The 18,420-nt window shown below is 40.7% G+C and overlaps 1 protein-coding gene and 1 long non-coding RNA gene across 3 annotated transcripts in view; one reads left to right on the plus strand and one right to left on the minus strand.

Moving 5' to 3' along the window:
• The window catches only part of LOC141987423 (uncharacterized), an 80,377-nt gene extending 66,981 nt beyond the window's left edge, over window positions 1-13,396 (plus strand). The window contains exons 3-4 of the long non-coding RNA XR_012639524.1: window positions 12,521-12,734; window positions 13,313-13,396. This is a non-coding gene — a long non-coding RNA (uncharacterized LOC141987423). The remainder of the gene's footprint in view (window positions 1-12,520; window positions 12,735-13,312) is intronic.
• The window catches only part of FCHO2 (FCH and mu domain containing endocytic adaptor 2), a 242,751-nt gene that overhangs the window by 41,923 nt on the left and 182,408 nt on the right, over window positions 1-18,420 (minus strand). The window contains exons 13-17 of one of the 2 annotated variants that reach the window (XM_074952748.1): window positions 12,794-12,967; window positions 8,894-8,918; window positions 7,246-7,288; window positions 4,691-4,791; window positions 1,796-1,882 (exon numbers count right to left, since the gene is read on the minus strand). In XM_074952748.1, the coding sequence (XP_074808849.1) occupies window positions 1,796-1,882; window positions 4,691-4,791; window positions 7,246-7,288; window positions 8,894-8,918; window positions 12,794-12,967 (430 nt within the window). The remainder of the gene's footprint in view (window positions 1-1,795; window positions 1,883-4,690; window positions 4,792-7,245; window positions 7,289-8,893; window positions 8,919-12,793; window positions 12,968-18,420) is intronic. The other variant, XM_074952749.1, reaches the window with a different exon arrangement.

The following is an 18,420-nucleotide window of genomic DNA, read 5'->3' on the forward strand; positions in this document are numbered from 1 at the left end:
CTGAGCTCTGTCTCAGGCCGGGTACGGTAGAGAAGGAGCTGAGGAGACCAGTCGCGCATGCGTACTATTAAGGTACACTCGGGGGGGGGGGGGGGGAGAGGGGGCAAGCTCTGCGCGTGCACAACCAGTACGAGTACTGCTGTAAAAAGCTCCGAGCGAAGGCGCAGGGACGCACCAACACCTAAAGTGGAGCACCCACAGGGACAGCTCTCGAAGAACTACTTCAATTCTGGAGAGTTGATAGCACTTGCCTGGGAAAGCTTCCTACTTGCCATAGGCTAGTAGATTTTTCAAGCCCTGAAATCTACAGATTTAGAAGATCTTACTGTTCCTGCTAAATGCTTTAAACATTGTTTCTAAGGTTTGCATTGCTACAGGTCCTAAGTTAAAACAGTGCACAGACAAACACAAAAAACTGCATTTTTTAAACTACATATGAACATACTGGAGGAAATAGGGAAGGAAGGAAGAAAATAAGAGTACATGAAAGAAGCATTTTTATAACTTGAATAACTAATCCGGAAAGCATAACTAGCCAAAATAATTTCTATCATGTTTTCCCAAGATGACAAAGTTTGCTTCAAATCCTATCAAAGGACAATTATCCACTGAACAATCTAAGTTTACTTCTATGCTGCACGGACTACCAATTGTTTAAATACTATAGTAATTCATATTGAGCTGCAAAACACTGTCCAAAAGGAAGGTTTTAAGCAGGGTGAAAAGGAAAAGAATGCCCATGTGGTGACTTTTTAAACCACAATATGTTATATGTACTTGCAAGTACATTTCAGTCAGCACCTTAATTATTGGGATGGGATTGTCAAAAGAGCTAAGCATGGGCTTAACTTTCGTCCAACTGAAGTCAATGATAAAACTCCCAGTGACTTCAAGGAGTGCCAAATTAGGTCCAGTCCCAGTGGTTTCGGAAATCCCACTCCTTGGTATCTAACTGCACCTCAAAAAGCAATAAAGGTCAGCTTGATTTAAATAACACTATCAAAACTTACTTTCACAGGATAATTGCCTATTGTTGCTTTTGCCATGGCACATATTTTTCCAAAGTACATTATATTTATTCTGTGATATTTTCAAATACTCACTTTATTTAATATTGTATACATCAGGTAACAGATGTAGATGGATTAATTTTGCTTTGGACAAGGATCAGCTGAAGTGAGCATTATTCACTGTGGCTAAAATGATCAAAAGCATTGACATCCATTTTCCAAAGTGATTTAGGCTCTCAGTAGCTTTTAAATGAGATTTATGGTCCTAAGTGCCTAATTACCATTTGAAATGAGATGTATGCTTCTAAATCATAGCAACGCTAAATCACTGCAATGCTGAACGCAGTAACACCTTTAAAAATCTGGGCCTTAGGTTCCTTTGAAATTTTATCCAGTGTCTTTAAACAACTGGATTCTGGCTCGTTTTTGACAACAAACAAAATCTGCATTTCAGCTAATAAAAAGACAGGTTAATTAGAAAAATCCAGGTTATTTTTATAAATCTAATTTGTAACACTCTCTCTCTCTCATTTCAATGTATCAGTAAATTAGGGTCTGCTAGCCTTCTGATTGACTAACACTTTGTATTGTTATAAGTCTCTATTGTAGCAAAGAATCAAAACATATAAACAAATGTTATGAGGCTTGATCCAAAGCCCACTGAAGTCAGCTGAAATCTTTCCATTAACTTCAAAGGGCTTTGGAGTAGGTCCTTGGACACACTTTTTGTCTCTTACCTATTATAAAACACTAATTATAACTGGATTAAAAGTTACCATTTTTACCTGAGGTACTGGTGGTATTTGCTGTGCAATCTTTAGACAGGATGCAAGAAGAACAAAGAGAACTTTTTTGTATAGGAACAGATTGGGCTACAGAAAATAGCAAGAAAAAAGCATAGGGATTATGAAGAAATTTGCATACTATAGGGCAGCATCTGAGATGCCATTTTGAAAATAGTAATACAAGTGTCCTGAGCAAACTATTCACAACAACAGAAAGCCAACCCAAATTTCTGGAAACCATGTAAAATACTAGGATATTCAAAATTCATATCAAGCTTTATCTTAACTGAATAAAAGAAAAACACACTTAATTTTGCTGTTTATTCCTGGCTATGTGAACATTTTCAGAGCATCAATTTTAATAATTAAACATGGAATACTTCCCACAATAACCTATTGCAAGAAAAGTAATTTATCTAGATAATTGCGACCCAGTGAACCACTTACAGGCAAATGCAAGGATATCCAAAGATCCTTAAAATTTTCCACTAACCCTCTTTCTTCAGTGTCATGTTCCATTAAAGTAATTAGTTAAATAAAGGTATTTGCCATGTAAAAATACATTTTTGTAATATCTGAAGAGAAATAACCGTATCTTTTCAATAAAGGAAATGTTTACACCACCAACAAGCAGATTTAAGTTTGAAAACAGAATACTTTGCTTCTGATTTAAAAAAAGACGTCCTTAAAACCAAAAGATTAGAACAGGGGTTCCCAAACTTGGTTTGCGGCTTGTTCAGGGTAAGCCCCTGGCGGACTGCGAGTGACTTTGTTTACCTGAGCGTCCGCGGGTATGGCTGCTTGCAACTCCCAGTGGCCGCGGTTCGCCATTCCGGCCAATCATAGCTGCGGGAAGCGGTGGCCCAGCCTGCGCCGCTTCCCACAGCTCCCATTGGCCGGGAATGGTGAACCACGGCCACTGGGAGCTGCCGTACCCGCGGACGCTCAGGTAAACAAAACATCTCAGGCCCGCCAGGGGCTTAGCCTGAACAACCTGCGAACCAAGTTTGGGAACCCCTGTATTAGAATGAAATCAATTTCAAAATTGTAAAAACAATGGCCCAATTTTTTTCCTCCTTACATCAGATAATTATGGGAAACATCCAATGATGCATACCAGGATGTCACTGCAGGAAATTCCGCTGCTGTGTTGCCTAACTTCCTTGCAGGGGACCTAATTTAAGGTAAACTTAAGCTTTTAACAATGTATTTTTTTAAATTAACAGATGTGGTGATCAATAAGTGTCTAATTACCACACCTATTAAATCTTTATATTACATTATGAAGTTAAAAGCCCAACAGACACATGCAAGGAGATGGGCAACCCATCAAGGTACTTCCTGCAGTCGGTTTCCATTGTTTTTCATAGGATCCTTCTACAAAGGACCTGAAAATAGAGAAAAATAAAATCCAGTCATTATTTTAAAGTCAAGGCAATTTGTAAGAAGCATGTAGACAAGGTAAGAATAGGTTTCATTTTAAGAAGGTCTACAGTTAATTATTGTGATAGCAATGTCAATTACTCCTTACACGGATTACTCCTACCTATGCATGCATGCTTCCTTTTTGCCCTTCCATGCATAAGATCTAATGGAGAGGAAAAGTTGGAATGGCACTAGCATTACAAAAGGAGAATCTGAGTTCTTCCTTAATCTTGTTGTAACAGGATTATTCACTGTCCCTTTAAGGGTAATAGGGACTACAGGCCAGTCAACCTGTTCCACAGTGTGCCCCTTTAAAATTCCTATGACTTTTTGAGTGGACAAATGCCTAGCAAAAGACAAAGGTAGGTGTTGGGAGAAAGGAAGATAGTCCCTGTGGGAACAATGAATGCTTGGTGAAAACACAGACTACTGTTTCTTTAAGGACCCAGAACCAGAAGCCTTGTAGTGCACGCAGGGCAAGGCTCCCTTCCTTCCCAGAGCTCCCCAGGTTGGTTGGGAGAAAGGGCAGCATATATGCTACCTTCTTTCTAATAACAGGACATACACCATCAGGGGAAGGATGGCTGCCTGCTGACCTGTCCCAGCCCAGGGACTCAAGGACTAAGTAAGGAGGGGCCAGCTAGGAAAAGCTGCTTGAAGGCTGCAGTTGGCCTGTATCAGCACAGCCACAGCAGAAGGGCTATGGGACTCCTCAACCCAGGAGAGGAAGCCTATTTGAATCAACACAGTCCCAACAAGGACGGCCGTGGGACTCCTGACCCTAGGAGGAGAAGTTTGTTTGAATTGTAGCATGGGCCCGTGGGGGAGACTCTGGAACCAGGGAGAAGAGTTGGACTTGTGGGGTTAAAGAAGAGTTTTATACTCTGTAAAGGAGATAATGAGTCAGACCCCACAACAGGAGTCAATTACTGCAGAGAACCCAGGAAACTGGGGGCAGGGTGCCTACAAGGCCACCTCAGACCACAATAGGGTGCTCCAGAGGCAGTGATCCAGTTACACTGACCTAAAACAAACAAGTGGGAGCATCCTTTCCTAGGAAGAGAGACAGGTGAAGGAGCAGGAAAAGCCCCATACATTATTTGGACTGTAACCCTGGGAAAAAGTAGTGCTTAGGGAACCCAGTAATAGTAGGTGGATTATGGAGGAAATAGGAAGAGCTGTGCACAGTACTAGCAAAAAATGGACTCTGCCTTCAGTTTATTCAGATGCTCAAGGAATGAACACAGCTACTTATAGTAATCCACATTCTAACACACTGTATCCTGCTGTACATACAAGTTATATCATCATATGAATGAGAGATATCATGTTTCAAAATTCTCTCTCATTGCAATTCTCTCTAATGCGAATCCCTTCCAACAGTAAAATAACAAAACAAAAACTCCAAAGAAGGTTTTTATAATAAACACTTAGGATTTATAATAGAATTTCTAGTCTCAAATTTTTTACCTAATGAGGATGAGGATGTGGATGTCAATGAAGCTGAAGAAGATGAATCAAGAGAAGTGGCAAAGGGTAGATCCCATGCCAGGAGGTCATTGTTCCCCTTCCTATTGTAACAGTTAAAATAGGAAAATAAATACAAAGCATACATATTTATAACCGAATTACTGAAGTGACTTGTGTGCTGTAATCAGTCGAATGAGAACATCCCTGCCACATAAAAACATTCTGTTGGATAAATGTAGGTCAAAGGCTGGTTCACACACAGACTTGCACCAAAAGAACAAAATGTTTTAAATTTACACTTTACGTTATTTTGGTGCAAGTTTGTGTGTAGGCTCTCTTAATTCAGAATTAAAGGGTCCTATTTCCTTTTTCAACAAAATATGTTCATTAAAACTAGGGCTGTCAATTAATTGCACTTAACTCAAAAAAATTAACTGTGATTAAAAAATTGATCGCGATTAATCGCACTGTTAAACAATAGAATACCTACTGAAATTTATTAAATATTTTCAGATGTTTTTCTACATTTTCAAATATATTTATTTCTACTACAACACACAATACAAAGTGTACAGTGCTCACTTTATATTATTTTTATTACAAATATTTGCACTGTAAAAATTATAAACAAAAAATAGTATTTTTCAATTTACCTTATACAAGTATTATAGTACAATCTCTTTATCGTGAAAGTGTAACTTACAAATGTAGATTTTTTTGTTTGTTACATAACTGCACTCAAAAAACAAAACAACGTAAAACTTTAGCCCATGAAAGCTTATGCTCTAATAAATTTGTCAGTCTCTAAGGTGCCACAAAAGTACTCCTGTTCTTTTTGTAAAACTTTAGAGTCTACAAGTCTACTCAGTCCTACTTCTTGTTCAGCCAATTGCTAAGACAAACAAGTTTGTTTACATTTACGGGAGATACTGCTGACCGCCTCTTATTTAAAATGTCACCTGAAAGTGAGAACAGGCGTTCACGTGGCACTTTTGTAGCCGGCGTTGCAAGGTATTTACATGCCAGATATGCTAAACATTCATATGCGCCTTTCATGCTTTGGCCACCACTCCAGAGGACATGCTTCCATGCTGATGATGCTTGTTAAAAAAAGAATGCATTACTTAAATTTGTGATTGAACTCCTTGGGGGAGAACTGTATGTATCCTGTTCTGTTTTACCCGTATTCTGCCATATATTTCATGTTATAGCAGTCTCGGATGATGACCCAACACATCTTCGTTTTAAGAACACTTTCACAGCAGATTTGACAAAATGCAAAGAAGGTACCAATGTGAGATTTCTAAGGATAGATACAGCACTTGATCCAAGGTTTAAGAATCTGAAGTGCCTTCTGAAATCTGAGAGGGACAAGATGTGGAGAATGCTTTCAGATGTCTTAAAAGAGCAAAACTCCGATGTGGAAACTACAGAACCCGAACCACCAAAAAAGAAAATCAACCTTCTGCTGGTGGAATCTGACTCAGATGATGAAAATGAACATGTGTCAGTCCGCTCTACTTTGGACCATTATTGGGCAGAACTCATCATCAGCGACATATGTATTCTGGAATGGTGGTTGAAGCATGAAGGGACATATGAATCCTTAGCGCATCTGGCACGTAAATATCTTGCGATGCTGGCTACAACAGTGCCATGCGAACGCCTGTTCTCACTTTCAGGTGACATTGTAAACAAGATGTGGGCAGCATTATCTCCTGCGAATTGTAACCAAACTTATTTGTCTGAGCGATTGGCCGAAGTAGGACTGATTGGACTTGCAGGTTCTAAAGTTTTACATTGTTTTATTTTTGAATGCAGTTATTTTTTTTTACATAATTCTACATTTGAAAGTTCAACTTTCATTATAAAGAGGTTGCACCACAGTACTTGTATTAGGTGAATTGAAATATACTATTTCTTTTGTTTTTTTTACAGTGGAAATATTTGTAATAAAAAATAAATATAAAGTGAGCACAGTATGCTTTGTATTCTGTGTTGTAACTGAAATCAATATATTTGAAAATGTATAAAAAACACCCAAAATATTTAAATAAATGGTATTCTATTATAGTTTAACAGTGCAATTAATTTTTTTAATCGCTTGACAGCCCTAATTAAAACCAATTTAGTTATTTCAGTAAAACTTGTATGTGAACCAAATCTTGACCCTATCAAACTTGTATTCCTTAAAAGTTATGGTAGCTTCTGGATGAATTTAGACTATTAACAGATTTCTTTTACTTTTAATAATTTTAATATAAAATAACATTTTATATTTATAACAAAAATAATTATTTGAGCCAATCACAATGAAGAAAACGAATAGGTAGAAAAAAGGCACGCCCATGAAGAGAAGAGGATAGGATAAAATTCCCAGTTTTTAAATAAAGAATTCTGAATTAGTCCTCACCTCTTAGGAATCACTAGCTATCCAGCCTAAACTGGATAGCCAAGTCTAGCAATGGATTTCTCAATCCTGTATCAAACCAAAACCAAAACCCCCACACAAATGGAATTCAATGTAAAGCCTACATTTTAAATGTGGAACTTACTCATTAGATGGAGCAGAATGCTTTGATTTTGTTAACTCTTCACCTAATTAAAAAAAACACACCCTATTATGACAAATGAAAGCCATGAAATTTGATTAACAAAATCATTCAGCTTCATGATAAAAAACAATCTGGAATGATAATAGCTGCAATGAAAATAATTCAGAATTATTGAAATGGAAAGGATGAAATTAATGTTATTTATGTGATGTTATGAGTCAGCTGCTTCTAAAATACTTCCTAAAATATGCTTAACATACAAAAATGAAGGATAATTTTTGTTAGAAAGTCTTGGTCCTTTGAAAGTATATCTTTATGGGATGCAACGTAAGTCAACTTCATTCTTTTGCAGTTTTAAGTCCCTACTGCAACAGAAAAAAACATTAATTTTTCGCAGATGTTACTGATCATCTAAGTTTTCCAGGAAAAGCGGATTAAAGTGTGAACACTAAACACTTCAAAACAAACATTATAATTCTTTAGCATCTAGAATACTAACAAGATAATACTAGTAAAAGGCTAGTTGCTATTTCCTGAAGCAAATACTACTCTGCCCCAAAATAAGGGCCATGTAATTAGCATTTTCTTTCAAAAGCTAATACTAATGAGCTTTGATTGAACAGTATTATCATGCAGCATTTCAAATCTATTTTCTGACTACTTCACATCGTTGCCTTCTTTGAGGTAATTTTGTACATGTCAGTGGAGGAACTGAACTCCTCAAAATGCATGGGAGTCTGCACTCACATCTTTATTAAACAGCACTCTAAAGAACAACTCCTTTCTGAAGGACTGGAATTGCCACTATCATGGCTTCACCCACCCTTTCCTCCATTGACTGGGATTCTCCATTTTAAGAGTGAACTCCCACTGCTCCAGCCAGAATCCAGCAAGGGGACAGCAGCTGCCACTCTTTCACTGCTGCTCAGTCAGTGCTTGGCCTGGTCTGCCACCTCACTCATCAGTACTCCATTCTCTAAGTCCCTGCTCTTGCACACTTTTTGATCACAGGACTGGGACAAACTGCTGTTTTTTATGGAGCGGGAGGACAAAACATGGGATGAAGGAGAAAGTTTGACAGCAGAATAAGAGGAGTTTTTGGTTTGGGGATTTGGGACACTAAAATGGTTCTGGGGTTGGTGAAAGAGGAAGAATGTTATTTTAGGAGGTGCATGAACTAGAGTACTCAGTACACAGGACTGACAATAGAATGTTTTCAATGAGGGCCCCTTCATTCTGGAACTTATTCCCCATCATTGATCACAAACAGCATGAATCTATTAAACTTTGCAGGATGCCCTAAAGGTCATCTCTTTGCTAGGACTTTTGGGGAGAGCTGAGAAGGTAGACGCAATAAGGTCTTTGAGTAGTCCACATTCACTGGTTAGAAACACTGGCTGGTAATGTTCATTTAACATTTTTTTCTTCAAGTTTTAATACATCTGTTGGGTGGTTATTTTTTCTAAATTCATTTTTTATTATTGTTATGGCAACAAGAGCTGATAACAAGCATCTTTCTTGTATTTAAAATAAAAAATTTAAAATTGATCATAATCAGGAAATCGGGAAATTAAATTTTCATGCTAAATGTAAAGATTTTGATAAGAAAAATACAAAGTATACCCTAATAGTTAAAGTTTGCACTTACTAGGTGAATTCCTGTTCATTTGAGCCTAAAATAAAAATGAAAAATAATAGAAATAAACATTAATTTTTATTAATCATTTACTAAAGAACTAAATGGCACAAGTATTATTTAGCATGTACCCCCTCCCATTCATAGTTTTGTTTTCAATGCTGGGGAGACAGCGTAAAGTTCAGGGAGGGCACAGAACATGAGCAGGATCCAGGTGAGTGTAAGGAAGGTAGGAGAGGAGAACAGAGAGCACTGGCTGAAGGCAAGGCAGCAGGAAATGGGAAAGGGTATTTGGAGTTTGAAGGTGGGAGTTGAAGCAGGGAAATTAAGATGGAAGACTGGAAAAAGAGCAAGCTGAGTTGCAGCATGTCAGCAGTTGTCAGCTCAGGGAGAGATGGGGGTGAGTGGAAAACAGTCTAAGAGCAACTACTCCTAGAAAGCTAGGGTTTGCAGCACTCCATGAACACAGCAAAAGTAAGATGTGTCAGCTAGCTGACACTACAGCAGTTCTGAAGCACCTTCAAAAAGTAAATCTACACGTACGGCTGTGTGTAGCGCACAAACACTGCACACCCAGACAGCATGGGTGTAAACAGCAGTGGTAGAGGGTGAAGTCTGGCTTGGGTGAATAAAGTTGAGAAAGTGCCCTGCATGCCTGAACCCCTTTGGTATATACCTTACATGGTTCTCTATTCACCAAAGAAGTGCTTCCCACTATTTTTAGTAGTGTAGAGTCCTGCTACCAGAGCCTTACACTGCCTTGTGTAGCACCTGTACTTTACATATTGCGGTAAGTGTAAACACAGACATACTGTGTATTGGAACCAAGGGGATATAGAACACACAAACATGTTCTTAAGTATAGAAAGCTAAAAAGAAATAGTATTGAAATAATATTTTTTTTTAAGTATATAGAATGATAGAAATGTGGAGCTTGAGAAGTCATCAAATCCAGCCCCCTGTACTGGGGCAGGACCAAGTAAACCTAGACCATCCCTGGTAGGTGTTTGTCCAACCTGTTCTTAAAAATCTCCAAAATGGGGATTCTAAAGCCTTACTTGGAAGCCTATTCCACAGTTTAGCTACCCTTATAGTTAGACAGTTTTTCCTAATATCTAACCTAAATCTCCCTTGCTGCAGATTGAGCCCATTACTTCTTGTCCTATCTTCAGCGGACATGGACAACAATTGATCACTGTCTTCTTTATAACTTTGAAGCCCTTAATATATTTGAAGACTGTTAATCGGGTCCCCCAACCAGTCATCTTTTTTCAAGATTAAACATGCCCAGGTTTTTTTTAACCTTTAGCTCAGAGGTCAGGTTACCTAAACTTTTTATAATTTTTGTTGCTCTCCTCTTTACTCTCTGCAATTTGTCCACATCTTTCCTAAAGTGTGGTGCACAGAAATGAACACAGTACTCCAGATGAGGCCACACCAGTGCAGAGTAAAGCAGGACAATTACCTCTCTTGTCTTACATACAATATGCCTGCTACTACACCCCAAAATGAAATTAGCCTTTGTCGCAACTGCATCATGTTGCTGACTCATATTCAATTTGTGATCCACTATAACTAAGGCTACATTTTAGTCACGGATATTTTTAGTAAAAGTCATGGACAGATCAGGGGCCACGAATTTTTGTTTACTGCCCATGACCTGTCTGTGACTTTTACTAAAAACACCAGTGAATAAAACTTTGGGGAGGGCTGTCAGAGGGCCCCATGGGTGCTGGAGGAGGGTGGCTGGGAGCAGTCTGGGCCCCCACTGGTGCTGGAGGGCAGGGGCGGCGAAGGCACGCAGCCCAGGACCCCTGCTGGTGCTAAGGGGGTTGGTGGGGCCAGCAAGCTCCATACCTGACTCTGCGCCTCCCCCACAGCAGCAGCAGAGTTTGGGTGTGGGAGGGGGTTGGGGCAAGGGATGGGGTGAGACGGGTTCTGGACGGCCCTTACCTGGGGGGCTCCCCGGAAGTGGCAATATCCCCCTTGCTCAGCTGCTAGGCGGAGGCGTGGCCAGGCAGCTCCGCACACTGCCTCCTCCTGCAGGCACCGCAGCCGCAGCTCCCATTGGTTGCAGTTCCCAGCCAATGGAAGCTGCGAAGCCAGTGCTCTGGGCAGAGGTAGCCTGCAGTGACCATGCCTCTGCCTAGCAGCTGAGCGAGGGGGATGTTGCTGCTTCCAGGAAGCCCCCCAGGTAAGTGCCGCCCAGAGCCCGCCTCACCCCATCCCATGCCCCAACCCTCTGCCCCCTCCGACACCCAAACTCTGGGGGCGGGGGGGTGGTGGTGGTGGTGGTGTGTGTACACACATGCGCAGTGGCATGAGACTGCAGCCGGTGCATCTGGTGCAGGTGCTGCCTGAGCTGCCCTTGAGCCAGGTGCACTGGCCACTGCAGAAGTCACTGAGGGTCACGGAATCCGTGACCTCTGTGACAAACTCGCAGCCTTAACTATAACCCCCAGTTCGGGGCTGTGTGTGCAGACCCCCTCCCACCCCCGCAGACCTGGAGCACAGGCCGGCCCCCATTAGTCCCAGGGCAGGGAGAAGAGCCCCTCGCAGCATAGCGCTGGGAAGCAGGAAGGGGCCTGGGGGTGGAGTGTGGGCAGAGCCAAAGCAAGGCTGTTTGGGGAGGCTCAGCCTTTCCCTGCCTTTGATACCCACCACCCATGCTTATTTTACAGAATGGATACATTAAATGAGTTTCACAAGGTAACACAGCAAGTGTTTGACAGATCCAGGAAGAGAACCCAGACCACCAGAGTCAGTCCTGTGCTTTAACCATTAGAACTTGCTTCCTCCCTTAAACAACAATTATTTCGTTTTTAGTCTAAAAATGGGGGGGAAAAAAGGCATTTTGTACTTACAGGACTGTGTCTCTAGTATCAGCATGAGAAAGAAAAAGGGAAAAACATGATTAATATAGCTATATAATAGTAATGTCCAGGACTGATATTCTGCCTGTGTATCATTCTGAAGCCTAGAGCGTCTGTTGAGTCAGCATGAAATGATGGAAACAGCTAGAAGCATGCCTGACTGCTCTTTTTGGTTAGAATATCACCAGGTTCAATCACTGGGATTTGTGGGCTTTTACAATCCAGTTTTTAAGTTCTTAGTCATTTTTAGCTTTTTTTCCCCCACATTATGAATTGCATGGGTATGCCAGCACAGACTTTCACCTAGTTTTTAAAAAATAAGATTGTATGCTTTAATCTTGCTTTAATGTCCACGCCTTTTTAGTCTAACCTTCATTTTGCACTGATATCACTTATAAGGTTCAACCGTAATCAAAGAATATCAGGGTTGGAAGGGACCTCAGGAGGTCATCTAGTCCAACCCCCTGCTCAAAGCAGTAATGTTAATCCTAAATACAAAAGGATCACTATCATCCTAAGGAATAAAACACAGCAAGCTTCAATGTAAAGTCATATATACCCCTGGTCTATCTTAGGGTTTTCTATAGTACTTATCCCCTTCGCTTCAAAGTGCTTACAATCCAATACAAATCTCATCCATCTGTTAAAAAGGATCCCCAGGACATCGCAATTTAAACCCAAAATATGGATCCCAGAATAGAGAGGTTATATCTGTAAGAGGCTTGGGGAGAAGATAATAGTCACTATTTTTCTTTCATTTGTTAAGGTTGCCCCCTGGAGCACATCTCACACCTGGAACGAACATCATCAATCCCAGAAACAAAGTGGTGATGAATACATATGGGAGAGAGAGAGATGCTGCAATTTACAGCTGGAATTAAAATGGATGCTTGATGCCTCAGGAGTTAGACCTATCTTTCTCAGTAAAATCTGACCTTCCACAGAAAAGAGTAAAGTTGATAGTTCATGTGAAACAAAATGTAAGGAATACATTAACTTGCTTCTCTTCTAAATGTAATATATGGAACAAATTACTCACAGATATTGCTGGGGAAAGAGTGATGTTCCCTATAGATACTTTTAATTCATCCAATGAAGCCATAGTGTAGTGAGAGCTATTATTTGGCTGTACAGGTTTGATTTCTACATGGAATCTCCTCGGTTCATCATCTTCAGAGTCAGAATCACTGGATGAGTAGAAATGGTTCTCTTTGATATGTTTTTCTCAGTTAAGGTAACTGATGTTTTAGTGTCACCTATATAGTGAATAGATCAGTTTCTCACACACTCCTCAACATACACATCTTCAGCAAGTAAACACTATTCACACATAAAACTAACAAAGTTAAAAAAGTGTCTGACAAAAGCTACTTGAAAACACCATCCACAGTTTGCCAATACTCATACTTCAAAGTTAAACTTTGATGCTTTCACCCTAAGCATCTAACAAATGCAGAAGGTATATTAATGCAACTTTACTGTTACAAATTTAAAATCACAAATGACCAGAACGGAAAAATTTAGGCTCTACAGTAATATTAATTTGTCTGCAATGCAGGTTGGAGAATAAAATGGAGTCAAGACTTCTGAGTTCTATTCCCAGCTCTGCTACCAACTCACTCCGTGACTACAGGCAAGTTACCAAACTTCTGACTCATTTCTGCCCCTCTGTAAAGAAGTTATTTACTTATACAGTAACTGGAATTCTTCAACATGTATGTATTCCACTTTGGTGTGTATGTACCCCATGCACTTGAGATTGGAGTCTTTTGCCTAGCAGTGTCCACTGGGTCTGTACATGTGCTCTGAGAGTGCTCATGTTCCTGTACTGAGGGAATAAAAGGTGATACAGAACCAACTACCCCTCAATTTCTCCTCCACTGCAGAATCCAACTGTAGGACTCCAAAGAAGAGTGGGTTGAGGAATATATGGACAACATCTCAAAGGATCCTTGTTACTGTACAGGTGTCATCAGGGCTGTTGCTTCTCCCCAGCTCCAAAGCATGCGCTACCATGCCCAGTCTCAGTCAAAAAGGTTTATTTGTCATAACAGAGGGACTTAACTCGAGCCTTGACCCCAGTCTTCAGGGCCACGCCTCCCAGGAGTTTTTGGCACTCCAGCTCCTGGCAGCCTCCCAGCATCAGTCAGTTCTGCTCCCCTCCTGCAGCAGCAGCTACAGGGCTGCTTCCCTGAGCCCCTGGCCCTTGCTCAAGGGACCCATCACAGGAGCTAGCTCCACTCTAGTGTAGCTTTTCCTCCCCAAAGCTTAGCCTGTCTCAGTCCTTCCTCCACAGCTGCCTACTCACAGCCCTTTATTGACTCAGGTGTAGCCCAGCCCTCTACAATTGGCTGGATTAGGCTCACCTACTCTGATGCAGGAGTGCTGGGCTTAATCTAGCCACAGGGACTAGTTACCCTGTGACAACAGGTATAACTTTTCTTTCTTCAAGTGCTGGTCCACATACATATTCCACTCTTGGTGCTTCCCAAGCAGTGAATTAACTAAGGTGGTGGGTGCTCTGAGTCTTCATAATAGACTGCAAAACAACTCTGCCAAACAACTCTGCTCTAGATGCTTCCACTAAGGCATAATGTCTAGTAAAGGTATGCATAAGAGCCCTAGGTGGCAGCTTTATAGAGATCAGTTATGGGAATGCTTCTCAACAAAGCAGCTGAGGCTGACTGCAACCTACCAGAATGGGCTATAATACTGTCTGGTGGATCTAATTTATCTAGGTCATATCAGAGCCTAATACACCCTGAAACCCATTTAAATAATCTTTGGAAGGACACAGGGTGGTCTTTCATCCTCTCGGCAAAGAATAAGAATAGCCTAGGAGAGGACCTAAAAGGTTTGACTCACTGAAGTTAAAAGGCTCCTGTGCTCAAGAAGGGTATGTAGCTTAGCTTCACCATGATTAATATTCAGAGCAGCAGCTGTTTTAGTCTGTATCCGCAAAGAGAAAAGGAGGACTTGTGGCACCTTAGAGACTAACAAATTTATTTGAGCATAAGCTTTCGTGAGCTACAGCTCACTTCATCGGATGCATGCAGTGAAAAATACAGTGGGGAGATTTTATATACACAGAGAACATGAAACAATGGGTTTTACCATACACACTGTAACGAGAGTGATCAGGTAAGGTAAGCTATTACCAGCAGGAGAGGAAAAAAACCTTTTGTAGTGATAATCAAGGTGGGCCATTTCCAGCAGTTGACAATAAAGTGTGAGGAACAGTAGGGGGGGAAATAAACATGGGGAAATAGTTTTTGGTAGGAACTTGGGCTGTGTCCTAAGGAATACCTTGACACAGTGGAAAATAGTGTGTGTGTGGGGGGGTTCCATTGTAAGAACCCCCATCTCCTCCACCCTCGTAGCAGATATGTCTGCCACAAAGAAGGAGGTCTTCATAGACAGGTGTGAGAGAGAACATCCCATGGATAAGAGACACTCAAATTACTGAACATTTTGTACATATCTTTGTTGGGAAGAGTAACTCTTCCAATTAATGACACTCTATTGAAACCTGCCAAGAATACATGACAGACATTAGCTATTGCTGCCCCATATATGCAAATACACATTGTTAGACAACCACTGCTCAGTTCCTCCTCCCTGCTCATGGCTTTTCATGGAGCTCCCAGTGTCTGCAGTACTATCTCCCCTTGTTAGAGTGAATTGAGGAATTAGTATATATGTTGGGGTAGTTACATAGTTGCCCATTAGCACCCTTCCCCCCATTTTTGACAGGCTTTGGGTAATTTGAGGGAAAATTTTAATTCATTTCCTTGTATTCATTTCCCACTGGAATCTTCTTGGTACCACGGCTTTAGGATTTAAATATTGTCCCTCCTGCAACATGGCAATTCCAGTTAACAATGGACACGTGAGGTGTCTTTTTTGCCTGGGGGGAATCCCACATCCTCCATAAATGCACTGTGTGCTAGTCCTTTTTGAAAAGGAGTTGAGAAACCAGGCTTAAAATGTTTCTTTTTGACCACTTCAAAGCAAGCTGTCTCAGACAGAGATTCATCTGATATCCCTGTACAACTGCCTGTTGTGTTGAGAAGCACCTCTGAGAGCTCATCCCCAATTAGCTCCAGGACTCTACTGGCTAAGCCTTTGATTTCCAGAGATACAGGTAGGATTGTCCCTGTTACGACCGCTGAGGGAAAGGAGCATCGTTCTTCCTCTAAGAGCAGAAGCAAATCTCCTCAAAAGACCTCCATAAAGAAGAGTTCAAACTCTCCCCTTTAATTCCAATCCAAGGAGATCCTATAGCCCAAGTTGGGCTCATGGTACTACCATTTAGTACCACCCACTGAGCCTACCTTGTCAATGATCAATAGAAAGACTGCAACCACTGAGGTGTCTGTAGCACCACATGTATATGGCACTGGTTGCTGCCCCTCCTTCATTGCCAATAATGGTGCTGGTACTGAGCAAGTTGTTACAGATTACTTCAACTCTGGCTACTCCTATGGGCTATAATTTAGCCCCAATTTTAACAGCCCCATCTACCTCAGTGACAATGAGATATACAGTATCAAAGGACCTCCAGGTTACAGAGGAAACTAAGTCTCCCCTTGCTATTGGTAGGGCTGCACATTCTATGAGCATGAGGGCCCACTGCCTCAGTTGTACCGGCCTGTTGTTTGGTACTGAATGCTGCTGTGGGGTTACAATCTATAATCCCTGCCTCTGCAGCCCCCCCTTTGGCACTGAAATTTTCTTATTCCTCTTCTGACTCCCAACAAAGTGGGGAAGGATCTCCCACCTACTGCCCTAGAGCCTCTTCTTCAAAGTTTTATGGGTCAGAGAGGAAGACTAAGGTCTCCTACAGATCTAAGCAGCAGAGGCTATGAGGGTGACCATGTGCCCTGGTACCTTTCTCTTTGGGCCCCTACTTCTTTTCCTTATAATACTCCTTCACTGCCATATTGGAGCCCCAGGTGTTCATATCAAGAGCATACACTGAATGCATCACCTCACAGAGAGAAGTACAGGAGGCAAAAAACAGTGCAGCTTCACGCAGCTTCTCACTGAGGAACTGTCTGTAGAGGTGTGACATTTCTCCAAAAAGGGCCATATTTTTGGAGTTTAATGTATCTATCCCTACACAAATCCACAACATATATAATTTGAAAGTTTATTTTATGTACATTTAGATGAGGTCTGATGGGGAGCTGTCAAGTGGTGCCATAAGCCTGTAGGTGAGGTGAAACAATGGTACCCAAAATGGGAAAGTGTCATTTTTTGCACAGTTCCAGAAACTCAGCAACGTGACTATGACTACAGTTTTTACTGTTCAAGTTAAACACTACATTAAGGTGTTGAAATTATTGGCCAAAGCTACCAAATGACAACATATTAAATTTTTTTGTTTTAGTATGGGGATGTATTTTTCTCCCCGGAAATGAAGAAGCTGTTTAGAATGCGACAAAAATGGTGATCATCAACATTTTGCAATATATTCTTAATTGTCAAAGTATCTCACAAGTGATTATAATAGTTTTATATATTTTCAATTTAAAATTGCTTAACCGATCAGTCTCACACTGAAGTTTGTGCACCAGTAGTAGTAGATTACACAGTAGTTTGTACTGCACAGTGGGTAGATATAAATGTACGTGAATTCCTCATGTAGTGCTTCTCCATTTGTAAGCTTCTGTACATACAGTATGGCATCTAGTCTGCCAGGTAGAATTTGTCATTTGTAATTGCCTATCCATACAGTACTAGCCTTTGAAACATTCTACAAACTAGGTTTTTAATTCAGAGACACTTATGTGCAGGTCAGTATTAGTGTTAGAAATAACAATACACAACTTCCTACTGGGCTTCAAGCAAATGGCTCATTAAACAAAAATGGCAATTGTAATACTATCATACAGATCTAATTTATATCTAATTTAGCACAAGACTGTAAACTTGTATAAGATGAAAAATGGTGGCAGTAATGTTAGCAATATACTTTTGGAATTTTACCTCTACAGGGAAGTGACAGTATAAAATGGCATGGAGGACAAAGAGAAAAAGACTCTCCACAAACAAGAAATGTATTAATTGTCAAGAAAGTCAAAAGAATGAAAAACTGTCGAAAGCCACCAGTACTGGACAGAATTCTGTGATCCTGGCAGCAGAAGTTAGGAGAGATGAACTATATTTACAGCTACTGGATGAGTTTTCTAGTTTAGATGATGGGCCACCAATACTCTATCACAGAGGTTCCTTTCAAAAATACACAAACAAGTTGAATTGGATACCGCAAAGTTGTACTAAACCCAGGAAAGAAAACAGACTCTGAAAGTGATCAGAAAGCATCACATTAACCTGCTTCTATAGCCACGAGAGCAAGCACATCCTCCAGCAATTAGTCCTGTTGCATTGTTTGCTTGAGGGAAAACACACAAGAAAGACAAGAAACTTAATAAAAACAGAAACATATGAGATAACCAACCTAAGGGAGGCAAGCACTTCAAAGAGGAGATGATGACAAGATGCGCAAAATATCTGTGGAAGGCTTGACTGCTAATACTGCACTTTGTCAGTTAACATGCCTTTCTTTCTGCTTCAGTACAACAAATCTTAACGCAAAACCACCTAGTTATAGGTCAACAATACAGTCACTTTATGACACTGCATCTTATCAGCTGATTGGAG

Source organism: Natator depressus, chromosome 5 (genome assembly GCF_965152275.1).
Source record: "Natator depressus isolate rNatDep1 chromosome 5, rNatDep2.hap1, whole genome shotgun sequence".
NCBI lineage: Eukaryota > Metazoa > Chordata > Testudines > Cheloniidae > Natator > Natator depressus.